At 55.5% G+C, this 20,384-nt stretch overlaps 2 protein-coding genes across 6 annotated transcripts in view; one reads left to right on the forward strand and one right to left on the reverse strand.

Moving 5' to 3' along the window:
* Window positions 1–20,384, reverse strand: part of COL6A2 (collagen type VI alpha 2 chain) — a 137,267-nt gene that overhangs the window by 27,054 nt on the left and 89,829 nt on the right. The window lies entirely within an intron of this gene.
* LSS (lanosterol synthase) overlaps window positions 3,060–20,384 on the forward strand; it is a 28,368-nt gene continuing 11,043 nt past the window's right edge. Inside the window, exons 1-16 of one of the 5 annotated variants that reach the window (XM_053564676.1) lie at window positions 3,060–3,161; window positions 3,402–3,570; window positions 4,914–5,052; window positions 7,924–8,032; window positions 9,008–9,129; window positions 10,603–10,699; window positions 11,971–12,106; window positions 12,543–12,651; window positions 12,826–12,944; window positions 13,731–13,828; window positions 14,411–14,438; window positions 16,795–16,851; window positions 17,493–17,564; window positions 18,694–18,744; window positions 19,251–19,400; window positions 19,787–19,883. In XM_053564676.1, coding sequence (XP_053420651.1) covers window positions 3,148–3,161; window positions 3,402–3,570; window positions 4,914–5,052; window positions 7,924–8,032; window positions 9,008–9,129; window positions 10,603–10,699; window positions 11,971–12,106; window positions 12,543–12,651; window positions 12,826–12,944; window positions 13,731–13,828; window positions 14,411–14,438; window positions 16,795–16,851; window positions 17,493–17,564; window positions 18,694–18,744; window positions 19,251–19,400; window positions 19,787–19,883 — 1,567 coding nt within the window. In that variant the 5' untranslated portion in view covers window positions 3,060–3,147. Of the gene's footprint in view, window positions 3,162–3,227; window positions 3,571–4,913; window positions 5,053–7,923; window positions 8,033–9,007; window positions 9,130–10,602; window positions 10,700–11,970; window positions 12,107–12,279; window positions 12,434–12,542; window positions 12,652–12,825; window positions 12,945–13,730; window positions 13,829–14,410; window positions 14,439–16,794; window positions 16,852–17,492; window positions 17,565–18,693; window positions 18,745–19,250; window positions 19,401–19,786; window positions 19,884–20,384 lie in introns of those variants that run through there. The other 4 variants (XM_053564678.1, XM_053564679.1, XM_053564680.1 and 1 more) reach the window with 4 other exon arrangements.

Genomic DNA, 20,384 nt, shown 5'->3' on the forward strand with positions numbered 1-20,384 from the left:
CCCTACAATTTTTTCTTTTTTTGAGACAGAGTCTCCCTATGTCATCCTCTATTGAATGCTGTCACATCATAGCTCACAGCAACCTCCAACTCTTGGGCTTAAGAGATTCTCTTGCCTCAGTCTCCCAAGTAGCTGGGACTACAGGCGCCCACCACAATGCCCAGCTATTTTTTTGTTGCAGTTGTTTAGATGGCCTGGGCCGGGTTCAAACCTGCCACCCTTGGTGTATGTGGCTGGCACTGTAACCACTGCTATGGGCGCCAAGCCCACAAGTCATTTTTAAAAGAAGATGTGACCAGATCATTTGTTTGATCTCCTTCAAGGCCTGGTTCCCACAACACTCAGAACAAGGCGGAAAGGATCTCTGTGGTGTGACCCTGCTGCCCTCTTCCTCTCATGGGGCCACACAACAAACGGTGCCTCTAGGCTGTGTCCTCTCAGGCATTGTCCCATCTGCAGCCCTGTACTCTTCTCTAGCTCTGCACTGTCCTCTGCCCCACCGTGTCTTGCCCCGCCATACTTCCCAGCTACCAGTTCTGGCACGTGGGTCCATGCACATTCTCAGAGAGGTATGAATAGACGTGGTAGTGTTCAGTGTGACCACTAGTCTTAAATGGGCACTCAGCATCTCCTGACTGTAATCCTGTAAATCCTGTATCTCTCAGACTAAGAAGACTCCTTCATGCTTCAAATCTCCAGCATTCCCAGCTGATGACCTTGCTGTTATTTCACTAAGAAAACTGGACCTCTTCCAAGACCATCAGCCAATCCTTGCCTCCCCAAACACATAGCCCTCCTGTGTTCTTTCAGTGATTAGCTTCACGTTTGCCAATAAAGGCTTAATACTATTTCTTAATCTTGATGTCGACTTCCTGCAGTGGAAGAGGAGTTAGCGCTCTTACACACCTTTCCTCTTGAGTTTAATACAACATTGGTGGAAACTGTTCTCCGGGCTTGGTATGATGGTATGTGTAGCTTCACCTTTGAGCCCTGTGGTGGTTTACAATTACATTCTGAGTACTGAGGGGTTTACGTGTAGAGTCCGGGGAAGAGGGGGTGTCTGTGAGGAGAGGCAACCAGTGCAAGGATAAGAAAGGCTTTATTAGGAAAGAGCAGAGTGGCATCTAACCAAGAGTCAGCTCTCAGCTCAGTTTCAAAAGACAGACTGGTGCAGTTGTAAGTGGGGAGGGGAGTCACCTTTTCTGCAGAGTGAAGCTGTGTCAGACTGATCCCTGTTGATCTTGCACCTGGCCAGGCCTTAGGGGAGGAGATTCTGGTGTTTTCCTTCTGCTGGCCTTGAAGCATCACCCCAGGAGGGTGGGGAGGAGCTGTTGTGACCATGCTCTTTGGCTTCTGACCTGCTTTCTCTCACTAGCTAGCCTCTCAGGATGGCTGCACTTTTGTCAGGGTTGTGACAATTCCTTTTCCACAGGTACTTTAGATTTTTCCTGGAGTTAGTGCTTTGATTTTTTCATTTGTCATTACCTCACCCAGAACTCTCTGCCCTCCATGGAGAAACCATCCAGCCTTTCTCTACTCCTGGGGAAGTGGAGCCACTCATTTGGCTGGTGAATGTGGGGAGCAGTGGGCTCAAGGTGACTGATCAGGCATCTCCATGGCCTGAGGCTGGAGGATGTGCTTGTGGGGCTTGCAGTGGAGCAGGAGCCACCCCTTTGCTTGCAGGTGCAAGCCTTGTTCCCCAAATGAGCTTTGTGTTTGTGGCAAGCTGTGTTTGTTGAAGCTACTTTGATGTCCATCTTACTGCTGGGCCTACTTCATGTGTTTTTGAACTAGGCTAGGAAGAGGCGATTGTCCTTGGTTGGCCCCATTATTCTTTGGGGGAAGGGTGGGTAGGAGTGTTTTTTCTTTTGCCCACTCCCCCATCCCCCACCTGCTTCCCTGCTGGCTTCCTGTAGGCTACCCTGGCATGGTTAGGCAGGGGTGACATTTGAAGTAAGGGGCAGAAACATGCCATGGCATGACATCAGATGTCAACCATGTCCCCCACCAAATGCTCTCAACAGATGCCCACCCCCAAGCCCAGCCACCAGACCCTTTCAAGCATGGTCACTCACTCTGCCTGCACCTGCTGCCACGGACTCTCACGTTCACTGCTCCTGAGGACGCTAAGCTCCGGGGACCCAGGGAGGACACGAGGTGCCTGGGAAGTCGCCCCTTTCTCCCCTGGCTGGGGCTCTTGGCACCTGTGGCCTTCAGGCCTCAACACACCGGCTTTCTCTCAGGGGCGCCCTCTGGGAACTCCCATTCTTCCCGCCACGACTGGGTTCTGATCCCGGCCTCGCTCTCTCTGGTTTGCTTTCCTGTTATGACCGAGCCCGTCCTATGGGAGCCTCACTTTTTACCCCTCCCGCGGGGCTCCGCTTCCCGGGACATCTGCTCCGAGCTCCCTCCCCACGCGGGCTCTCACCATCAGCCCCCCCCCCCGCAGCCCTCTCTCTGCTCCCCCTTCAATCCCATCTCCAGGGCCCTCTGCAGCCCCCTCTTTGTTCCCCCTCCAGCTCCTTCTCAGGGCCTCCTGCAGCCCTCCATGGAGCCACTCTCACTGATCCCCCCTCGCGCCCCTACGCCCACCCCCCAGCTGCCTCATCCCCACCCTCCTTCGCCTCTGGCCAGTGCCGCACCCCCTCCCCGGTGGCTCCTCCAGCGCGGGACTCTTCCCTGCACCGGCCTCTGTTCTGGCCGCTCCTCGCGCTTGAGCCTCCTTTCCTATCATTTTCCTTTCCTTCCGGCCTTGGGCGAGACCCTCCTCCCAGGCCGCCCACACGCCCCTCATAGTTATCCTCAACCCGGCGCACGGGGTAGAAGCGGAACCCAAAAGGCGCTTGAACCCGCCCCTCTCCTGCAGGCTCCTCCCCTCCTCTGCAGGCTCCTCCCCTCCTCTGCAGGCTCCGCCCCTCTAAGCAGCCCTGGCTCTGAACCCCGCCCCTGCCGTGGTGGCGCGGCGCGCTCCTCCACTGCAATCGCCCAGCGCACCCCGAACCCGTCCCCGCGGTGTTCTGATTGGCTGTGCGAGCATCGGCCCACCAGGGCTGGAGTGTCGCGCGCGCCTGCGTGGTGCGGCAGGGGGCGGGGCGAGGGCTGGTGGTCCTTCTGGACTGCTCCCAGCGCAGAGCGAGTGTAGCTGTCATGACGGAGGGCACGTGAGTTCCAGTGTTCTGGGCAGCGGAGGGCGTGCTGGGTGGTCGAGGGTGGTGAAGGGAGGGGCGCCGTTGTGTAAGGGTGCGGCAGCCGGCAAGGTGCCTGAAGACCGGGCGGGCCGGGGCCGCGGGCCGCTGGAGGCTGGCGCTCCGGACTGTGGGTGAGGGGCAGGGCAGGGACGCGGGGGGCCGGCTGGCAGGGCAGGTCCGCGACCTGGTGACCAGCAGCCCGGCGCTGCTCAGGTGTCTGCGCCGCAGAGGGGGACCCTATAAGACGGAACCCGCTACCGACCTGAGGCGCTGGCGACTCAGCAATGAGAGGGGAAGACAGGTGTGGACTTACTTTAAGGAAGAGGAGAACCCGGGCCGGGAGCAGACCGGCCTGGAAGCCCACTCCCTGGGCCTGGATACGGTAAGTGGCTCCATTTGCTTCGGTCTCTGGCGACCGGGACCTACCTGGAACCTCAGCACCGGCCGGGCGCCTTGAAAAGCTAGTTGTGAAGAGCGTTGTTTTCTTTTTCTTTCTTTCTTTCTTCCCTTCCCCTTCTCCCCCCACTCCTCCTCCCCCGCCCCCCCCCGCCCCAAGCTGTTGCCCTGGGTAGAGTGAGCCTCACAGCTCACAGCAACCTCCAACTCCTGGGCTCAAGCGATTCTCCTGCCTCAGCCTCCAAAGTAGCTAGGACTACAGACGCCTGCCACAATGCCTGGCAAGTTTTTGGTTGCAGCCGTCATTGTTTGGTGGGCCCGGGCTGGATCCAGCTGGCGCCTTAGCCTCTTGACCCACAGGCAACAAGTGGAGAGTTGTTTTCTTGTTACCACAGGTTTGTGTGATGTGTGGCCAGTGACAACTGCCACCAAGGCTGGTTCTCACAGGAACTGAATTAGGGCTTGACCTGAAAAAGCACTTTTGCCTTGATCCATTCCTGACTAAGCTGGGTATAAGAGACTTCTAATTTTGTTTTGTTTTTAGCACTTTATTATGAGATAATTTAGACTTACAGAACAGTTGCAAAGATAGTTGTAATTTTGTGTCTATTCACAAAAGAAGTTTTTTAATCCAGTGTTTTCCTTGTGTGCATTCTGTGGAGAAATTCAGGTACTCAGGGAGTGTGCAGTGTAGACAGGGTCTCCCTGGTCACCTGTTATGGGCCCAGCCCTCCCTGGGAGCTGCTGTGCTGCCCTTTGGGCCTTCCTGAGAGAGGTGGGAGCGCTAGGCATGCTGGTTAAGGTGTGTTGGAGAAATTGTGAAGAACTTTGCAAATGAGTAACTGGAAAGTAAAACCAAGAGAACAGTGGTGGCTCACGCCTGTAATCCTAGCACACTGGGAGGCTGAGGCAGGTGGATTGCCTTGAGCTTAGGAATTAGAGACCAGCCTGAGCCATAGTGAGACGCAGTCTCTACAAAAAAAAAAAAAAAGCCAGGCATTGTGGCAGGCGCCTATAGTCCTAGCTACTTGGGAGCTGAGGCAAGAGAATCATTTGAGCCCAAGAGTTGGAGGTTGCTGTGAGCTGTGATAGTACAGCACTCTACCAAGGACGATAAAGTGAGATTCTGTGTCAATAAATAAATAGAGAACAGGAATTGTCCTTCTACTGTGCTGGGTGTGATGCTGTCATCAAAGAGTTTCAGACTGTTGATTGAAACAGTGGAAACTTTTAAAGTAATTTAGATTCACTCTTTTGACTTGGGCTATGAGTGAGAAGGGGTCCTCTTGCTGGCAACAGGCCCCTCAACTCTGATTTTTCTCCCTGCAGAACAATTACTTTAAGGACTTGCCCAAAGCCCACACGTCCCATGAGGGAGCTCTGAACGGGATGACGTTTTATGTGGGGCTGCAGGCTGAGGACGGGCACTGGGCTGGTGACTATGGTGGCCCGCTTTTCCTCCTGCCAGGTAGGAGCACATGCCCTGGCCTAAAGGTGAGGCCACCCTGGTTATGGCCTAGCCTGGCCAAGGCTCTTGGGGAAACAGGAGCTCACACAGAAGAGGGCTGGTGAGGGCTGCCCTGTGCAGGAGAAGAAGGATCCTATCAGGGAAGCACAGGGGCCCTCGGTGGGGGAGAAGGAGGGTGGGTTCTACCGGCTCAGGGCAAGGGGTGGGCACTCCAGGTGGAGGGGCTGTAGGTGGGCAGGGTGGTGGGGGAGAGCTGATGACCACTCTGACCTGCCTAGAAGAGAGCTCCTGCAAGGGAGCTTCAGTTGCAGACCTGTGAGGAGTGGGGCACAGCGCTTGGACCCCTGGTACTGAGCTGCTTCGGCTGCACAAGACTGTTTTGGTTCCTGCAAATGTTTGCAGAAATAGTCATGTAATCTGGAAGGTTCCCACCTGTGAATTTGTGCAGTAGGACCTTTCCCTGGTGACTTGTAATCGAGTTGTTTCAGTGACCTGCATTCTTTGGGAACAAGGGTTTGTTTTAATGGTAACTGTTATTGAGGACTACATTTTCTTCACCCGTACTGTCTTAATAATTAAAACTTTGTATTAGATCTAAAGTTCTGATGTCCCTTTGTTGTCTTTCTTTTTCAAACATTCCTTGGCTCTCTGTCCACTTATACATCTAGATTGCCTTCGTCCTAACTGTCCAGTCCCAGAACAAAGACTGTGAGACTCTGGGTGCCAGCTGAGGCCTGTGCATCCTTTAGTCTGTAGAACAAGCTGCATCAAGCATGTGGGGAAGCTGAGCATCTTTACTCCAGGCCCCATGACTGGGGGCCCTGGGATGCTGTCCAGCTCCTGTCCCTCCACCCCATTGCTACCTGCACTGTATGGTACTGTGTCTTGCTGTCCTAGGACTTGAGGACAAGGCAAGTGGCTCTTCCTTCCCTGTGCCTCACTCCAGCCCATTGAGACTATTCTCGGAGATATCCATAGGGAGGCAGTCAAGAGGTGACTCAGCCTTGCTTGGCCTGTGTTGTCTCACTGGAGACACGGAAATTAGAGGTTACAGGTTGGAACATGCCTGGTCCCAGGGGTCACTGTACTGCTGCGGTGGCTCTGGACCCAGCTTACAGGCCCTCCCCCTACATAGGCTGTGGGTTAGGACTTTTCTGTTCTCTCTTGACTGTGGACAGACCTTCTTTCCTGGGTTGAATTTGGCATTCTAGGTGCTGTGACAGGTTCTTCCATGGCTGGTGGAGATTTGACCAGTCCTTCTTTTTCCTGCTTTAATTTGGAAAATGCTCCTGGGGCCCATGATCCTCCCATCGAGCATGGCCCAGTGGCCTTGGAGGTGCTGACTAGGGTCAAGCCTCCAGCTCCAGCATGTACTGGTTGTGCCTCAGTTTCCCTGTCTGTAAAATGGGGAAGATGCTGGCTCTTTCCCCACATACCTGCACATGTTTTCCTGTCTTTTTTTTTTTTTAGCAGAGTATCACTTTGTCATCCTTTTTTTTGCAGTTTTTGGCTGGGGCTGGGCTTGAACCCACCACCTCCAGTATATGGGGCAAGCGCCCTACTCCTTTGAGCCACAGGCACCACCCCACTTTGTCATCCTTGATAGAGTGCCATGGCATCATAGCTCATAGCAATCTCAAACTCTTGGGCTCTGGCTCAGTGCCTGTAGCTCAGTGGTTAGGGCATGGCCACATACACTGAGGCTGGCAGGTTCAATCCTGGCCTGGGCCAGCTAAACAATGACAATTACCACAAAAAAATGGCAGGGCATTGTGGCAGGCGCCTCTAGTCCCAGGTACTTGGGAAGCTTAGGCAAGAGAATTGCTTAAGCCCAAGAGTTTGACGTTGCTGTGAACTGTGACGCCACAGCACTCAACTGAGGGCAACATAATGAGACTCCGTCTCAAGAAAAAAAAAAAAAACTATTGGGCTCAAATGGTACTCTTGCCTTAGCCTCCCAGTTAGCTGGAATTATAGGTGCCCTCCACAATACCTCGCTATTTTTAGTACAGAAGGGGGTCACACTCTTGCTCAGGCTGCTCTTGAACTTGTGAGCTCAAGCAATCCACTTGCCTCAGCCTCCCAGAATGCTAGGATTATAGGTGTGAGCCATTGTGCCCAGCCTCGTTTCCCTGTCTTAACAGCATTGTAACTGTCACAGCAAAGGTGGGCTTGTTTGGGGCTGGCTTGTTTCATGTGAACCTGTGCAATATCTCTGGGTCCATCTCCCATCTTCCAGGGCCCCTCAGTGTGTGTGTCTCATCCCCCAAGGCTTCTGCTGCCGCTGAGCCAAAAGTGTAGGCACTTATTGAGGGTCTGCCCTGAGGCCATCCTGTGGCATGTGCAATGGACACAGGGCTGATCAAGCCCAATGCTGGGGTGGGGGTGAAGTGTGGCCAGGAGCACCAGGCTAGGAATAGAAGGTTCCTTGTGGATAATATTGCTTTTACTCCCTTCCCTTGATGTTTGTAGTGTGGCATAACCCCGTTCGGGGTGACCCACTTGGTGTTTCTTTCCCAGCTGCTGTCCCCTCATGGAGGGCCCACCGTTTAAAACACTGGTCCCTCTTGGACCTTCTGGGCACTTGGGGAGGCCCCTGAAGTATAGTGCAGTGTTTACTGTTTCTCTGACCTGGCTGCTGTCATGGAGCAGGCATGCCCAGGTGGGCTCTGGGGGGCCCAGGTAGGGTGTGTCAGCCATGGTGTTGCTAAAGTCCCTGATCGTGGCCCAGTAGCTTCCCAGGAGCTCATTTCATTGGGAAGAAGACTCTCAGGAATGCCTCCCTGTTGGGTGGGATCCTTAGGAGGAAGTGGCCTGGGCTCGGCAGTAGGGACTGCCTGTCCACAGCAAGGACTGTCTCCCTCCACACAGGCCTCCTGATCACATGTCATGTGGCGCGAATCCCTCTGCCTGCTGGGTACAGAGAAGAGATTGTGCGGTACCTGCGGTCAGTGCAGCTCCCTGATGGCGGCTGGGGCCTGTGAGTTTGCCTAACCCCATGTCACTGCATGTCCACGTGTGTGTGTTTCATGGAGATGCTTGGGTTTCTCCTGGAAAGGGGGTAGGTAGGAGCTGGGCAGGACAGTGGCTTAGAGGCCACCTGGTAGTTTCAGCTTTATGCTCTGTATTATGAATAGGATTTGTGGCCAGTTGGGAAACTTTTGAGACCCACACGTGAAAACTGTCAGCCCTTCTCACTGAGGCACAAGAAAGTGCCCTTGACTGTGTTGGGGCAGCAGATGCTTTGGGGTAGAAAGGCCCAGCCTGATGGTCTGCCCTCAGGTTAGACATGGGGTTTCAGGCCTGGGAAATGGGCGGGAGGGGCACGCAGGTCCTGTCTGGTGGTTTGGAGTCTGCTCAGTGTCTTGGCAGGTGCATGAGCTCCCACTGGAGAGTGCTGTGGGCCTGCAGTGCTGTCGTGTCACCTGGGTATCAGGCTTGTCAGCTTTCTGGTTTTATCTTTCTGGGGTTTTTTGAGACAGGACCTTGTTCTGTCATCCTGGTAGATGCAATGATGTCAGCCTAGCTCACAGCAATCTCAAACTCCTGGTCTTGAGCCATCCTCCTGCCTCAGCTTCCCAAGTAGCTGGGACTATGGGCACCCACTACAACACTCAGCTCGTTTTTCTATTTTTAGTAGAGACACTCTTGCTCAGGCTGGTCTCAAACTCCTGAGCTCAAGGGATCATCCTGCCTCAGCCTCCCAGAGTGCCAGGATTATAGGCGTGAAGCACCGTGACCAGCTGCCTTCTTACCTTTCTAAGTAAACTTCTCTGAAAGGGTTGCTGCATTTCTTTTTTTTTTTTTTTTTTGGTGGTTTTTGGCTGGGGCTGGATTTGAACCCACCACCTCCAGCATATGGGACCGGCGCCCTACTCCTTGAGCCACAGGCGCCACCCAGCATTTCTTAAAAGTAAGGACAGGTGCCATTTTTCACTGCTTCTCTCTCCTATAGGCACATTGAGGACAAATCCACTGTGTTTGGGACTGCGCTCAACTACGTGTGTCTCAGGATTCTGGGCATTGGACCCGACGATCCTGACCTGGTCCGAGCCCGGAATATTCTTCACAAGAAAGGTAACACCCTGGCTCAGTGCCTGTGGCTCAAGTGGCTAAGGTGCCAGCCACATACACCTAAGCTAGTGGGTTCAAATCCAGCCCGGGCCCACCAAACAACAATGACGGCTGGAACCAAAAAAACAGCCAGGCGTTGTGGCAGGCGCCTGTAATCCCAGCTACTTGGGAAGCAGAGGCAGAATTGCTTGAGCCCAGGAGTTGGAGGTTGCTGTGAACTGTGATGCTACAGCACTCTATCCAGGGCAACAGCTTGAGGCTCTGTCTCAAAAAAAAAAGAAAAAAGAAAGGTAACACCCTGTGCAGTGTGTGCTGGGCCAGGGTCCATGTTGACTGTGTGACAAGCTCTTGCATGTGGACTCAGAGCTGTACCTGTGGACATAGTGATGTGCACAGAGCAGATGACCTGCCAACAATTTTTTAGAAAGCAAATTAAGACAACCAGATAATTCTCTTTTCTCCCTGAACTGGCAAAGATTTAAAAGCATCAGGTTAATCTGCTGCTTGTGGGAAAAGGAATGTGTGGTGGCTCCCTTCTGAAGTACCTCAGCCATTGGCAGGCAGTGGGCACAGAGCTGGCTGTCTTGGGCCCTGGCCTGGCTGCTATCCCCTCGCCTGTGGGCTCTGAAGGTGGTTACAGTCCTGCGGAGGGTTCGAGGCTCCTGTGGCCCCTGTGACCCCTGAGGCCCAGAGCAAAGCCCAGTTCTGCTTGGGATCTCTTTGTGACCTGCCAGACTTGGTGATGTGTCACGTTATGCATTCTCATGAGATGTCATGTTCATCCTCCGTGGCCTGTCCCTGTGTGGTTAGTTCACTGTTGCAGAGCTGCTGTCTGCATCCCACCGCACTTTTGGACCCACCCACAAGGCAGGCGTTGTGGCTGTGCTACATCTGCAGCTTCATGGTCTTTGTTGACTTTTGCTCCCTAGGTTTGGGGCAGGACCATGCTGCTATTGCCTGGACTGGCCAGGTGCTGTTGGAGGTGGCTCTGGACATGGGGCCAGAGTGCAGAGCCCTTCTGGGCCTGTTGCTGCCTATGCAGGACCTATCTGCTGAGTAGGGACACAGATGGGGCAGTTGAAGCTGGCCCCAGGTGGGGTGGTGCCTCTCACTGCCCTCAGCACTTTCTCCAGGCACTGTGGCACCAAGGTGTTGCCACACCTATCTGGGTGGCCACCTTCATGTGCTCCTTCTCAGGGTGAAAACTTCAGACCCTTTCCCCACACCTATCTGGGTGGCCACCTTCATGTGCTCCTTCTCAGGGTGAAGACTGCAGACCCTTTTGCTGGCCTGGACACACCCACTCCTGGGAAAGCCGCTGGTTCTGTCCAGCGTCTGGGGCAGTTCTGAGCTGCTCTGCAACCTGCTTTCCACCTGGGTTTGCAGGATCACTAGCGGGTGCCATGGTCCCTGTGGGAAGGGCACATGGGTCCACCTCACAGATAGGGTTAGATGACCAGGCCTGCTCTTCCCCAGGTGGTGCCGTGGCTGTGCCCTCCTGGGGGAAGTTCTGGCTGGCTGTGCTGAATGTCTACAGCTGGGAAGGCCTCAACACACTGTTCCCCGAGATGTGGTATGTAGTGGCTGGGTCTCTGCTGCCTTACGAGTGCGGAGTGATGACTGCAGGTCATTCTCCTCTGTCACCTGGCAAGGGATGACCATCCTGTGGGGCCAGAGGGAGGAGGCACCATGGTTGGGGGTGCCCGAGGCAGGCTACAGCTGGGGTCTCTGGCAAGCAGCTGTCAGGCAGGCAGACTACTGAGTGGTCTTGGCATGGGAGTTTTAGGGCACCTATGGAGGTGGAGAAGGGCACCCCAGCTTCTTGCTGGTGGATACCCCAGACATCACCTCACCATGGATGCTTGTGTGTCTTTAAAAGATGAGTGGTTTTTATTAAGAAAACCCAGCAAAATAAGCAAAAATAAGGCACTCAATCCTTATCATCTGATGTCTGTGACCAGTGTCTTTAACACTGTGTGAATATCTAAGGAAAGCTGTGAATGTCTCCCAGGAAATACTCCTGTGCATATAAGTCCCCTCATGTTGCACATCCTGAGAGGCAAGGCCCCGGCCCATGAGTGGGAGGTCAGAGCAGCTTGAGGGCACCTATGTTAGGTGACAGTGGGGGCGAGGCAGAAGGTGAAGGACCTTCAGGAGAGGACAGTGGGGCCCTGATTAAGGGCCGAGCGCTTGATCCCACAGCTATGTTGGGAGGTGCTGGGCAGGCATGGATGCCGAGGAGGCGGGGAGTGGTGAGGTCCCTGGACTGCCTGCAGGTTGAGTCCTGTGGGCATGTCGGGTGATGTGTCTAGACTCCGCCTTACCCACGTGCAAGGAGCAGGTGGGAGGGCCTGGGAGCATGGTCAAAAACATGCTCCAAAGTGAGTGGAGGAGCCTTGAAGTGGCTGTCATTGTTGATGACGTTGTTTGACATTCCCTGCTCGATTTGAACCCACCAGCTCTGATGTATGTGGCTGGTGCCTTAGCCGCTTGAGCTACAGGTGCCAAGCCCTGGTCTACAGTTTTTAAAATACATTTTTAAAAATAAACTTCAATTTTAGAATAGTTTCTACTTTCCAGAAAAGTTGCAAAAATAGCCCAGAGTGTTTTATGTTACTAAGGCACATTTGTCACAACTAAGAAACCCACAGAGAACCCTAAATGTTCAGGGGTTTGGTGCTTGGCTTTAGAATATGAAATGCTGACCTCACTTCAGAGTTGTCAGCTCCCGGGACAGGTGGTAGCTACGCTGACTCCAGGGATAGCAGTGTCCTCTAGGGGTTGTGCTGACAGCAGGGGAAAGCATGCTACCTGGGTCTGCCCTGACTTGTGCTGTCATTCCAGGCTGTTTCCCGACTGGGCACCTGCACACCCCTCCACGCTCTGGTGCCACTGCCGCCAGGTGTACCTGCCCATGAGCTACTGCTATGCCCGGCGGCTGCAGGCCCTGGAGGACCCGCTGGTCCAGAGCCTCCGCCAGGTAAGACTCTATTGGGGAGAAGGTGCATACACCCTTGGGTGCTCCTAAAATTCAACCACACAGGGCCCTGTGGGGTCTCTGCTTTCCTCTGCCCAGGGAACTTGTGCTGTGGGACTGGGAGCAGCTGCCCCACATTTGGAAGGCCCCCTCCCCAAGCTGGCCCATGTCTATAGCTGTGTCTGCAGGTCAAGGTGCAGGATGTCACTAGGCTGTGCCCTGGTGGAGGAGGAGGGCAGAGCGAAGAGCCTACATGGGCCCTTGGGGCTAGGTTGGCTTCTCAGATGGCCCTACCTTGGCCAAGGTGGCAGGACCTTCATGCTTAGCAGGGTCAGTCCTGGCTGTGCCCTGGGCCCTGAGGTCTGGCAGCTGGGGAGGGTGCCTCTGGCCCAGGGTGTGGGGAGACACAGTCACCTCACCCAGCATTTTGGGCCCTTAGGAGCTCTATGTGGAAGACTTCGCCAGCATTGACTGGCCAGCACAGAGGAACAATGTGTCACCTGATGAGCTGTACACGCCACACAGCTGGCTACTCCGCACACTATATGGTGGGTGGCTCCTAGGTGCTGGGCTGGCGAATAAGGTTGGGATTGAGCAGCCCCTATGGGGTCCGCTGAGCTGGACAGATGCTCACAGGAGTCCCTTAAGACTCTGGTCAGGGGTTGGTGAGGTTAGGTGGGAGCTGGTGCATGGCATCTAGTGACACTCCTCACGTCCTACAGCGCTCCTCAACCTATATGAGCATCACCATAGCACTCGTCTGCGGCAGTGGGCCACCCAGAAGCTGTATGAGCACATCGTGGCTGATGACCGCTTCACCAAGAGCATCAGCATTGGCCCGGTCAGTGCCCTTCCCAGTGCCCAATGGCAACCCCTGGAGAGGAGCCCAGAGGCCAATCTGAGCAGGGAGTGTCCTCTGTGGCTCCCCCAGGGAGAGACCTCTCTGAGACCTCTCTGGCCAGCTGGGAGAATATCCCAAACACTGTCACCTGCTCCTCTCTCGGGTTATGGAGATGCCCGGGGTGGGAGGCGGAAGGGCCTTGGGGCCATTCATGGTTTCTCCACCTGGCCAGAGGACTCAGTGCTTCTGCCTAGGGCCTGGTGGAGGGCTGATGTGGATGCGTTTTGTGCTGTAGAGGTGCATGTCCTGGGTGCCCAGGGGTTCTCTGACACTCCCACAGGGTTCTGCATTCCTGAGTGACACCCTGGCACTGCCCCCAGCAAGGGGGACACCACCTCAGGTCATAACTGAGCCTGCAGGGTATCCCTACTTTTCTACTCAGCAGAGATACGGACCTCTGTGGGTAATGGCTCACCCCCACATAGAGTGTGGCTGTACCAGACACATTCAAAATGCTGTTGAAATTGGGTCTTGACTCATGATATCTATAAGTGGAAAGTCAAGAGCCTCTAGAATATTCTGCTCTGAGGAAAAGGGGAAGCAAGCATCCCTTCTACTCTGCTCTTGCCTCTACTTCTGTCCCTGTACCTCATGGGCCCTATTCTCTGTTGGTGCTGTCTCTACGGCAGACCACATGCCACTGCCTTGGTAGGGAACTGGAGCCCCACCCTGAAGGGGCCCATCCATCTGGGCCCTTCACATCCTGTGCTGCCATTTCTCCTGCAGATTTCGAAAACCATCAACATGCTGGTGCGCTGGTACGTGGACGGGCCAGCCTCTGCTGCATTCCAGGAACACGTCTCCAGGATCCCCGATTACCTCTGGTGAGCACAGCTGGGCAGGGCCCATGGAGGCCTTGCAGGAGTCAGCTGCAGGCATGGGGATCCCCCTGCACAGTGGTAGTCGTGGGTGGTGCAGGGTCAGTGAGACCTCGCAGCCTTAACCCCCAGCGAGGGGGGTGCCACAGGACCACAGCATCTGGGAATATGCCAGGACCAAGAGGGGTGTTGGGTTGGGAGCCAGTGAGGGCTGTCTTGGAGATGAAAGGCCATCCACTGAAAGGTGTCAGCAGAGCTGTTGACAAGGAGCACATGGGGCCTGGCTGTGCCCTGGAGGTAGATCCTATGGCAGAGGAACCACAAGGCAGTGCCCACAGAGGGAAGCTGTGGGCTCAGGGCCGGCCTCAGGGGGGCAACCTAGCTGGGGAGCCCTGTTGGGGAAGCTGTCATCCCATCTGCACAGTGTGGCACTCATGCCAGGAGCTCAGGCCAAGCAGTGCCAGGCCTTTGAGGTTGGCACTGTTGGCCCCTCGGAGAGACCCTGTCGCCTTCCCAGGTGTGGGCTCTCAGAGGCTGGTGGGTATCCAGCTCTCCTCTCTCTGACTTGGTCTTTTTCCATCCTCACAGGCTGGGTCTCGATGGCATGAAGATGCAGGTAAGGGCTGCATTTCTTCCCCATCTCCTTGCAACTGTTCCTGCCATTTATTTTTTTATCATTTATCATTTATCATTTTTTTATTTTTTTATCATTTTTATTATTTTATCATTTGGGTTCATTAAGATTCAAAATATCTCCTTGGCAAGGCAAGTTCTGGCAGCCTATTATGGGGGCTCAGTCTGCCTCTCCAGACCCTCTTGGTCATCATGGGGCCTTTGGCTATGTCCTAGGTGTGTGCCACTAGCCTCTTGTGTGGCACGAGAATCTGCAGTGTTCTCATGTACCCTTTGCCCCAGTGGTCAGGGATCCCCAGACACTACAGAAACACTTGTCGTGGTACCGTGTTGGGAGGTAGCTCCAGGTGGCTGGGGGCCTCCTTTCTGCGGTCACTTGGAGGCTCCTTTTTCAGGTCTTGGGAGGTCCATGTCTTCACACACTAGTTGTCTTCTGCAGCCACAGGACGGAAGGACCTGGAGGACAGTGGGAGGGACTGGCCCAGCCTGGGACCTGTACCCACATGTCCCCTCCCATGGACTGGCAGAGCATGGCAGGGACTCATGTTGCTGCACCCAGGGAGGGAGGAGGGGTAGGCTCTGCTGGACACTCAGCCACACAGCACATGGTTGGCTTCTTTCTAGACCCTTCTGGGGCCTATAGCTCACAGGTGGACCCAAGAAGATACATCATCTCTGGGCAGAGATACCTGGCCAGGATCCTTGCCCCTGAAGGCTGGTGGGTCCAAGACCACCCTGTGCAAGGGGCCTAGGGCTTGTCAAATTCTTCCAAAGTCTATAAACCAGAGTAGCTCAGAACTGTTGAGAAGGGCCTGTCCTGAGTTCTACCTCAAAGCAGCTGCTGACAGCAGTAGCTCCCAGCCTGGGGCTGTTTTGGGTGAAGGCAGTGACCATTTCTTGAAATCAGTCTACTAACAATAAAATTCAGGAGTAGACTAGGAATTGAGTTGAGAGAATGGGTCCACTTTTGCCTTCCCGTGGGCAAGGGTCTAGTGTTGAGTACCAATGAGCCCCCATCAGAGGCTCTTCTCTGCACGTGGTCCCACGTTTGCGTGTGTAGACAGTGGTGTTCTGGGTGTGGGTACAGGGCCCACAGGCCACAGTCAGGCTGAGTCCCCACTCTCTGTCACTAACACAGTGGGTGTCTCAGGATGCCAGGCAGGTGCCAGCTAGGTCTTACTTTCTGCAGAGCCCAGCGCCACTGTGGGGTCTGTCTGTCGTCCACCCCTGGGTCAGTGTGGAAATGTGGCATGTCCAGAGGTGTCCTGGGGTGTCACATTTGGGGAGAGCACACATGGCCTGGAACTGCCCACCCCATGGCAGACACCTCAGCCACCAGGGCCTTTGCCTGGAGGGTCCTGAGCACTCTGCAGCTCCCTGGCTATCTACACCACCCTTGTATAAAGAGGTTTCCAAAACACATGCAGAGGCTCCATGCCCATAGCACAGTGGTTACATGTGGCTGGCGGGTTCGAGCCCAGCCCAGGCCAGCTAAACAACAATGACAAATGCAACAAGAAAATAGCCAGGCGTTGTGGCAGGTGCCTGTAGTCCCAGCTACTTGGGAGGCTGAGGCAAGAGAATTGCTTAAGCCCAAGAGTTGGAGTTTGCTGTGAGCTGTGACACCACGGCATTCTACCAAGGGCGACATAGTGAGACTGTCTCAAAAAAAAGTACAGAGAGAGTAATGAGCCTCGGGGGCAGTGTGGACAGCACACCTGAGCCACTGAGGGCTTCATTTCCACGCAGCCCCTCTGCCATCATCACACTTAAAGTTAAAGATGGTCTGGGCATCCTCTCCACGCATGGTTTGTGGGTAGTTGGTGGACAATGTTTCTTTCAGGCATCTGGTTGGTCTTAGAGCTGAGTTGGTCCACAGCGGTCTCCCACTAAAGAACTGTCTGTCCCTAAAGAGCTTTTCTTTGGATCCCTCTGACAGGCGCCATAGCCTAGTGTCTGTGAGCTGGTGGTCAAGCCTGGAGCCCCATGCTGCCGGATTTCCTGGGGTGCATGGATTTCTCACACATCAGCCCTACACTGGGTGTGATGTCCATACACTGCTGCCCCATTCCCAGCCCTTATCTGTTGAGGTCATTGCCCAGCCCTGTCTCTTACTGGGGCTTGGCCACCAGCCCCTGAACTGAGGCCAGTGCCAGCCTTCTCTCCACCCCTCATTGGCTTCTAGGGGCACACAAGCCTCAGAGCCTGGATTAAGTGCTGGCTGGCAGGAGTCCCCAGACCCCACATCCAGACTGCTGGGCACCTGTCAGGTCCCAAGAGGCAGTGGCCAGGAGTGCAGGACGCTGCAGCCCCTATAGTGGCCTATCCTTTGCATGTAGGGCACCAATGGCTCACAGATCTGGGATACCTCATTTGCCATCCAGGCTCTGCTAGAGGTACGTGGTTCCATTTCCTTCTTTGGCCTCTTGCTGACCTTCCTCTGCACATGAGGATGGGTCCACCTCCAGCATCATGATACCTGCTTGACCACACACATGCTGTCCTCCCCTCTGGCCGGGGCTCTGAAGCCACTAGTGATGACACTGCAGAGGTGGTGGCCTTGCTTTGCTGCCCTGGATGTTGGGCTGGGTCTGGGGCTTTGAGAGGGCAGGGCTGGAGATTGAGCGAGCAGGTGAGCCAGAGTGGGACTGGGCACAAGGCTCCTTTTCTTAAAACTTTAAACTGTATGGCTGGATGCTGGGACTCACACCTATAGTCTCATCTCTTGGAGAGGGCAGGGCAGGAGGATCCCTTGAAGCCAGGAGTTTGAGACCAGCCCAGGCAATATACTGAGGCTCAGTCTCCACTAAAAATAGAAAAAGTAGCTGGGCGTTTTGGCATCTATAGTCCCAGCTACTCGGGAGGCTGAGGCAGGAGGATAGCTTGAACCCAGGAGTTGGAGCCATAGTGAGCTGTAATGACACCAGGGTATGCCAGTCTGGGGGACGGAGTACCTGGTTTGATTTGGGCCCAGGGGGAGCACTGCTTGGCTGCCTGTGGGAGGGCGTGGCTCAGCCTATCCTGCTTTCTCTTCCAGGCAGGTGGGCACCACAGGCCTGAGTTTTTGTCCTCCCTGCAGAAGGCACATGAGTTTCTGCGGCTCTCACAGGTGAGGCCTATGCCTGGGACTCCTGGGCAGAAAGAAGCGGGGCTGTCAGTGCAGCAGCCCCCTCACCTCTGCCCGCCCCCAGGCTTGTGAGCCCCCAACCCCCGCTGTAGCAGCCCTGCCCCTCCTCCACGCACCTGTCCTCTCTGGAGGTAGCTCTCTGGAGGCCACCAGTGGCCCGTCCCCAGTGTGGGGTGGATGTCATGGTTTCTGCCGTCTGAACGGCCAAGTCCTATTCACATTGGAGTTGCTGTGTGCAAAGGGCTGGGGTGTAGTTAGGCGTCACATCCCCAAAGCTGTGCAGCCTGCCTAACAACCTCCTCAGCCTGCCCTGGACACCTTCGGCCAGCAGCAGAGATACCGGCCTGTGGTCTTTCCCTCCTGAGACCTGTCCTTACCTTGGGGCAGTGTCCCCACCATCCTGCCAGATCATCAACCCCAGTAGATCCCTCCCTGTACCCCAATCTGACTGTTGAATGTCTCCACACATGCCTGCTCCCTTGTTTGCAGCCACAGCTGTCTGAGGCCTGCATTCCACCCTCCTTGTGTGCACCCTGCCCAAGACAGTCCTCTAGCCAGTCCCTCTGCCTGGCACGCCTGCCCCCAGCCCTGTCTCTTCACTAAAGGTCGCGCTGAGCCCAGGCAATCTCTGTGTGGCCGAGGCAGGCATCTGTCTGGGGCAGGAACAGGGGTGTGCACCCTGTCAGGGTGGGGCCTGCCCTAGGGTAGGGTCTTCTGGCTCCTGCCCAGGACTTGGTCTGAGCTCTGGGGACTTGGGAAGGCAGACTGGACCCTGCCACCCACACAGACCTATTCCCTGTCCTGCTGAGTCAAGAGATGTGGCTCAGGAGTGAGTGTTCCCAGAGCCAAGGTTGTTTGGGAATGGTGTGGGGGGGGTCCTTGGCAGGGATCATGCCTGTGGAGCACAGTGCCCCTTCTGCCTGCTGGCCTGTGAGGGCTGTGTGGACTTATGCTCTTGGATGCCTTACAGCAACCATTGTGTCTGTGGCCACCACACTGCCAGGCGCCTACACATTGCTCATGTGATCCTGCCCCATCAATGCAGGGCCCTCCCTGCCATGGTGGTTGACAGACCCCTCTGCTTTCCACATGTGCCCCCAATGCTGCCCAGGTCCCAGACAGCCCTCCTGACTACCAGAAGTACTACCGCCAGATGAGCAAGGTACTTGGGAGCTGACACTGCCCACTCTGCCCAGCCCTGGGGAGGCTGCTGTGCTTGGCTGAACTTCCTTTCTGGGGGCTCTTCCTTGGGTGTCCTCAGACTCCTACCCTGCAACATGCCCAGAGTGAGAGGACCAGAGGTGCTGAGGCTGTCCAGCAGTCTGCAGTATAGTTGGGCTCAGACAGATGCCAACACGGGCCAGCCAGTGCTACAACCACAGATGTGGGCTGTGGCATGAGGCAGGACATAGCTGCTGCTGCTGCCTTTCACAGTGAGGTTGTGAGGATGCCTGCACCCCCACCTAGTCCTGTAGTGAGGTTGAAGGTGTTAGGTTGGGGCTGCAGCCCTGGGGCCCCTGTGCAGGAAGCCAGAGGTCTGGCCAGTGGGCTGACTAGGCCACACCTGCACCTTTGCTGTCAATGGCCCCTGCCCCAACGGGAGGCTCTGCAGGGGGAGGCTGCATGTGGCTGTGGGGTGGTCCCGAGGTCACAGCTTTTGCCTTGCAGGGTGGGTTCTCCTTCAGCACACTGGACTGTGGCTGGATCGTTGCAGACTGCACGGCAGAGGCCCTGAAGTCTGTGCTGCTCCTGCAGGAGAAGTGTCCCTCTGTCACCAAGCACATCCCCCGAGAGAGGCTCTGCGATGCTGTGGCTGTGGTGAGGCTCTGGCCCCTGCCCCTCTCTCTCCTAGGGTTCTATCTCCACAAGTGCTGGCTGTGTGGCCCCTGAGGTTGCTCTTTGGTCTGGGGATTGGGACCCTGAGACTCCCATGGGCCTCCCTCAGGGGAGTGGTGGGTTCCACTGGATGTCCAAGAAAAGGTGAGAACTTCTGTTCGTTTTTTGTGCTAAGTCCTTTAAGCGAGTTGAGTTTAATGTATGTTTTATGGTAGGGCACCTACTGAGTTCTGGCAGTTCATGATTTACCCTGGTCAGGTAATGGGGGTGCACCTGCCACCTCAGTTGCCTGAGGGCCTGAGAGTGGCAGGCGGCACCTGCACCTGCCGCAGGTGGGAGCTCTCAGCCTGCTCTCTCTTTGGCCACAGCTGCTGAACATGAGGAACCCTGATGGAGGCTTTGCCACCTATGAGACCAAGCGTGGGGGGCGCTTGCTGGAGCTGCTGAACCCCTCAGAGGTCTTTGGTGAGTGTGGGCCTGCCTTCCCCCAGTCTGGGCAGTGCTGCAGGATCCAGCCCATTTGCAGGTCCTTGTAGAACCTCCCTGAGCCCCGGAGCTGTGGGCAGAAGGGCAGAGGGTCATCTTGGGGGTTAGTGGGGGATTTGGGTGAGATTTGTACCCAGCTCCCTTGATGCAGCCCAGCTGGCTCCTGCTCTGTTCACTGGGATTTGTGTTCTTTGGGTACCAGGGTGTGCCCCTGCCTCAGGCCATGGGGCTGCTGTGTTCACGTGGCTGCCGTAGTCCCCTGGTGGGGCCTCCTGTGTACCTCCTTCCTGGCCTTCGTTTATCTCACTCCAAGACCTGCCACTGGGCAGGGTGTTTTCAGTGGGGTGCAGCTCCTTGCTGTGTTCCCCAAATCATGCTCCCGGGCCCCTGCTCGGTTCATGCAGTGCAGATGCCAAGCTCTGCCCCTTTGTGCCTGAGCCAGCCATCTGCTCTGAAGAACGGTCCGAGAGGCAGCGTCCA

Source organism: Nycticebus coucang, chromosome 16 (genome assembly GCF_027406575.1).
Source record: "Nycticebus coucang isolate mNycCou1 chromosome 16, mNycCou1.pri, whole genome shotgun sequence".
Classification (NCBI taxonomy): Eukaryota; Metazoa; Chordata; class Mammalia; order Primates; family Lorisidae; genus Nycticebus; species Nycticebus coucang.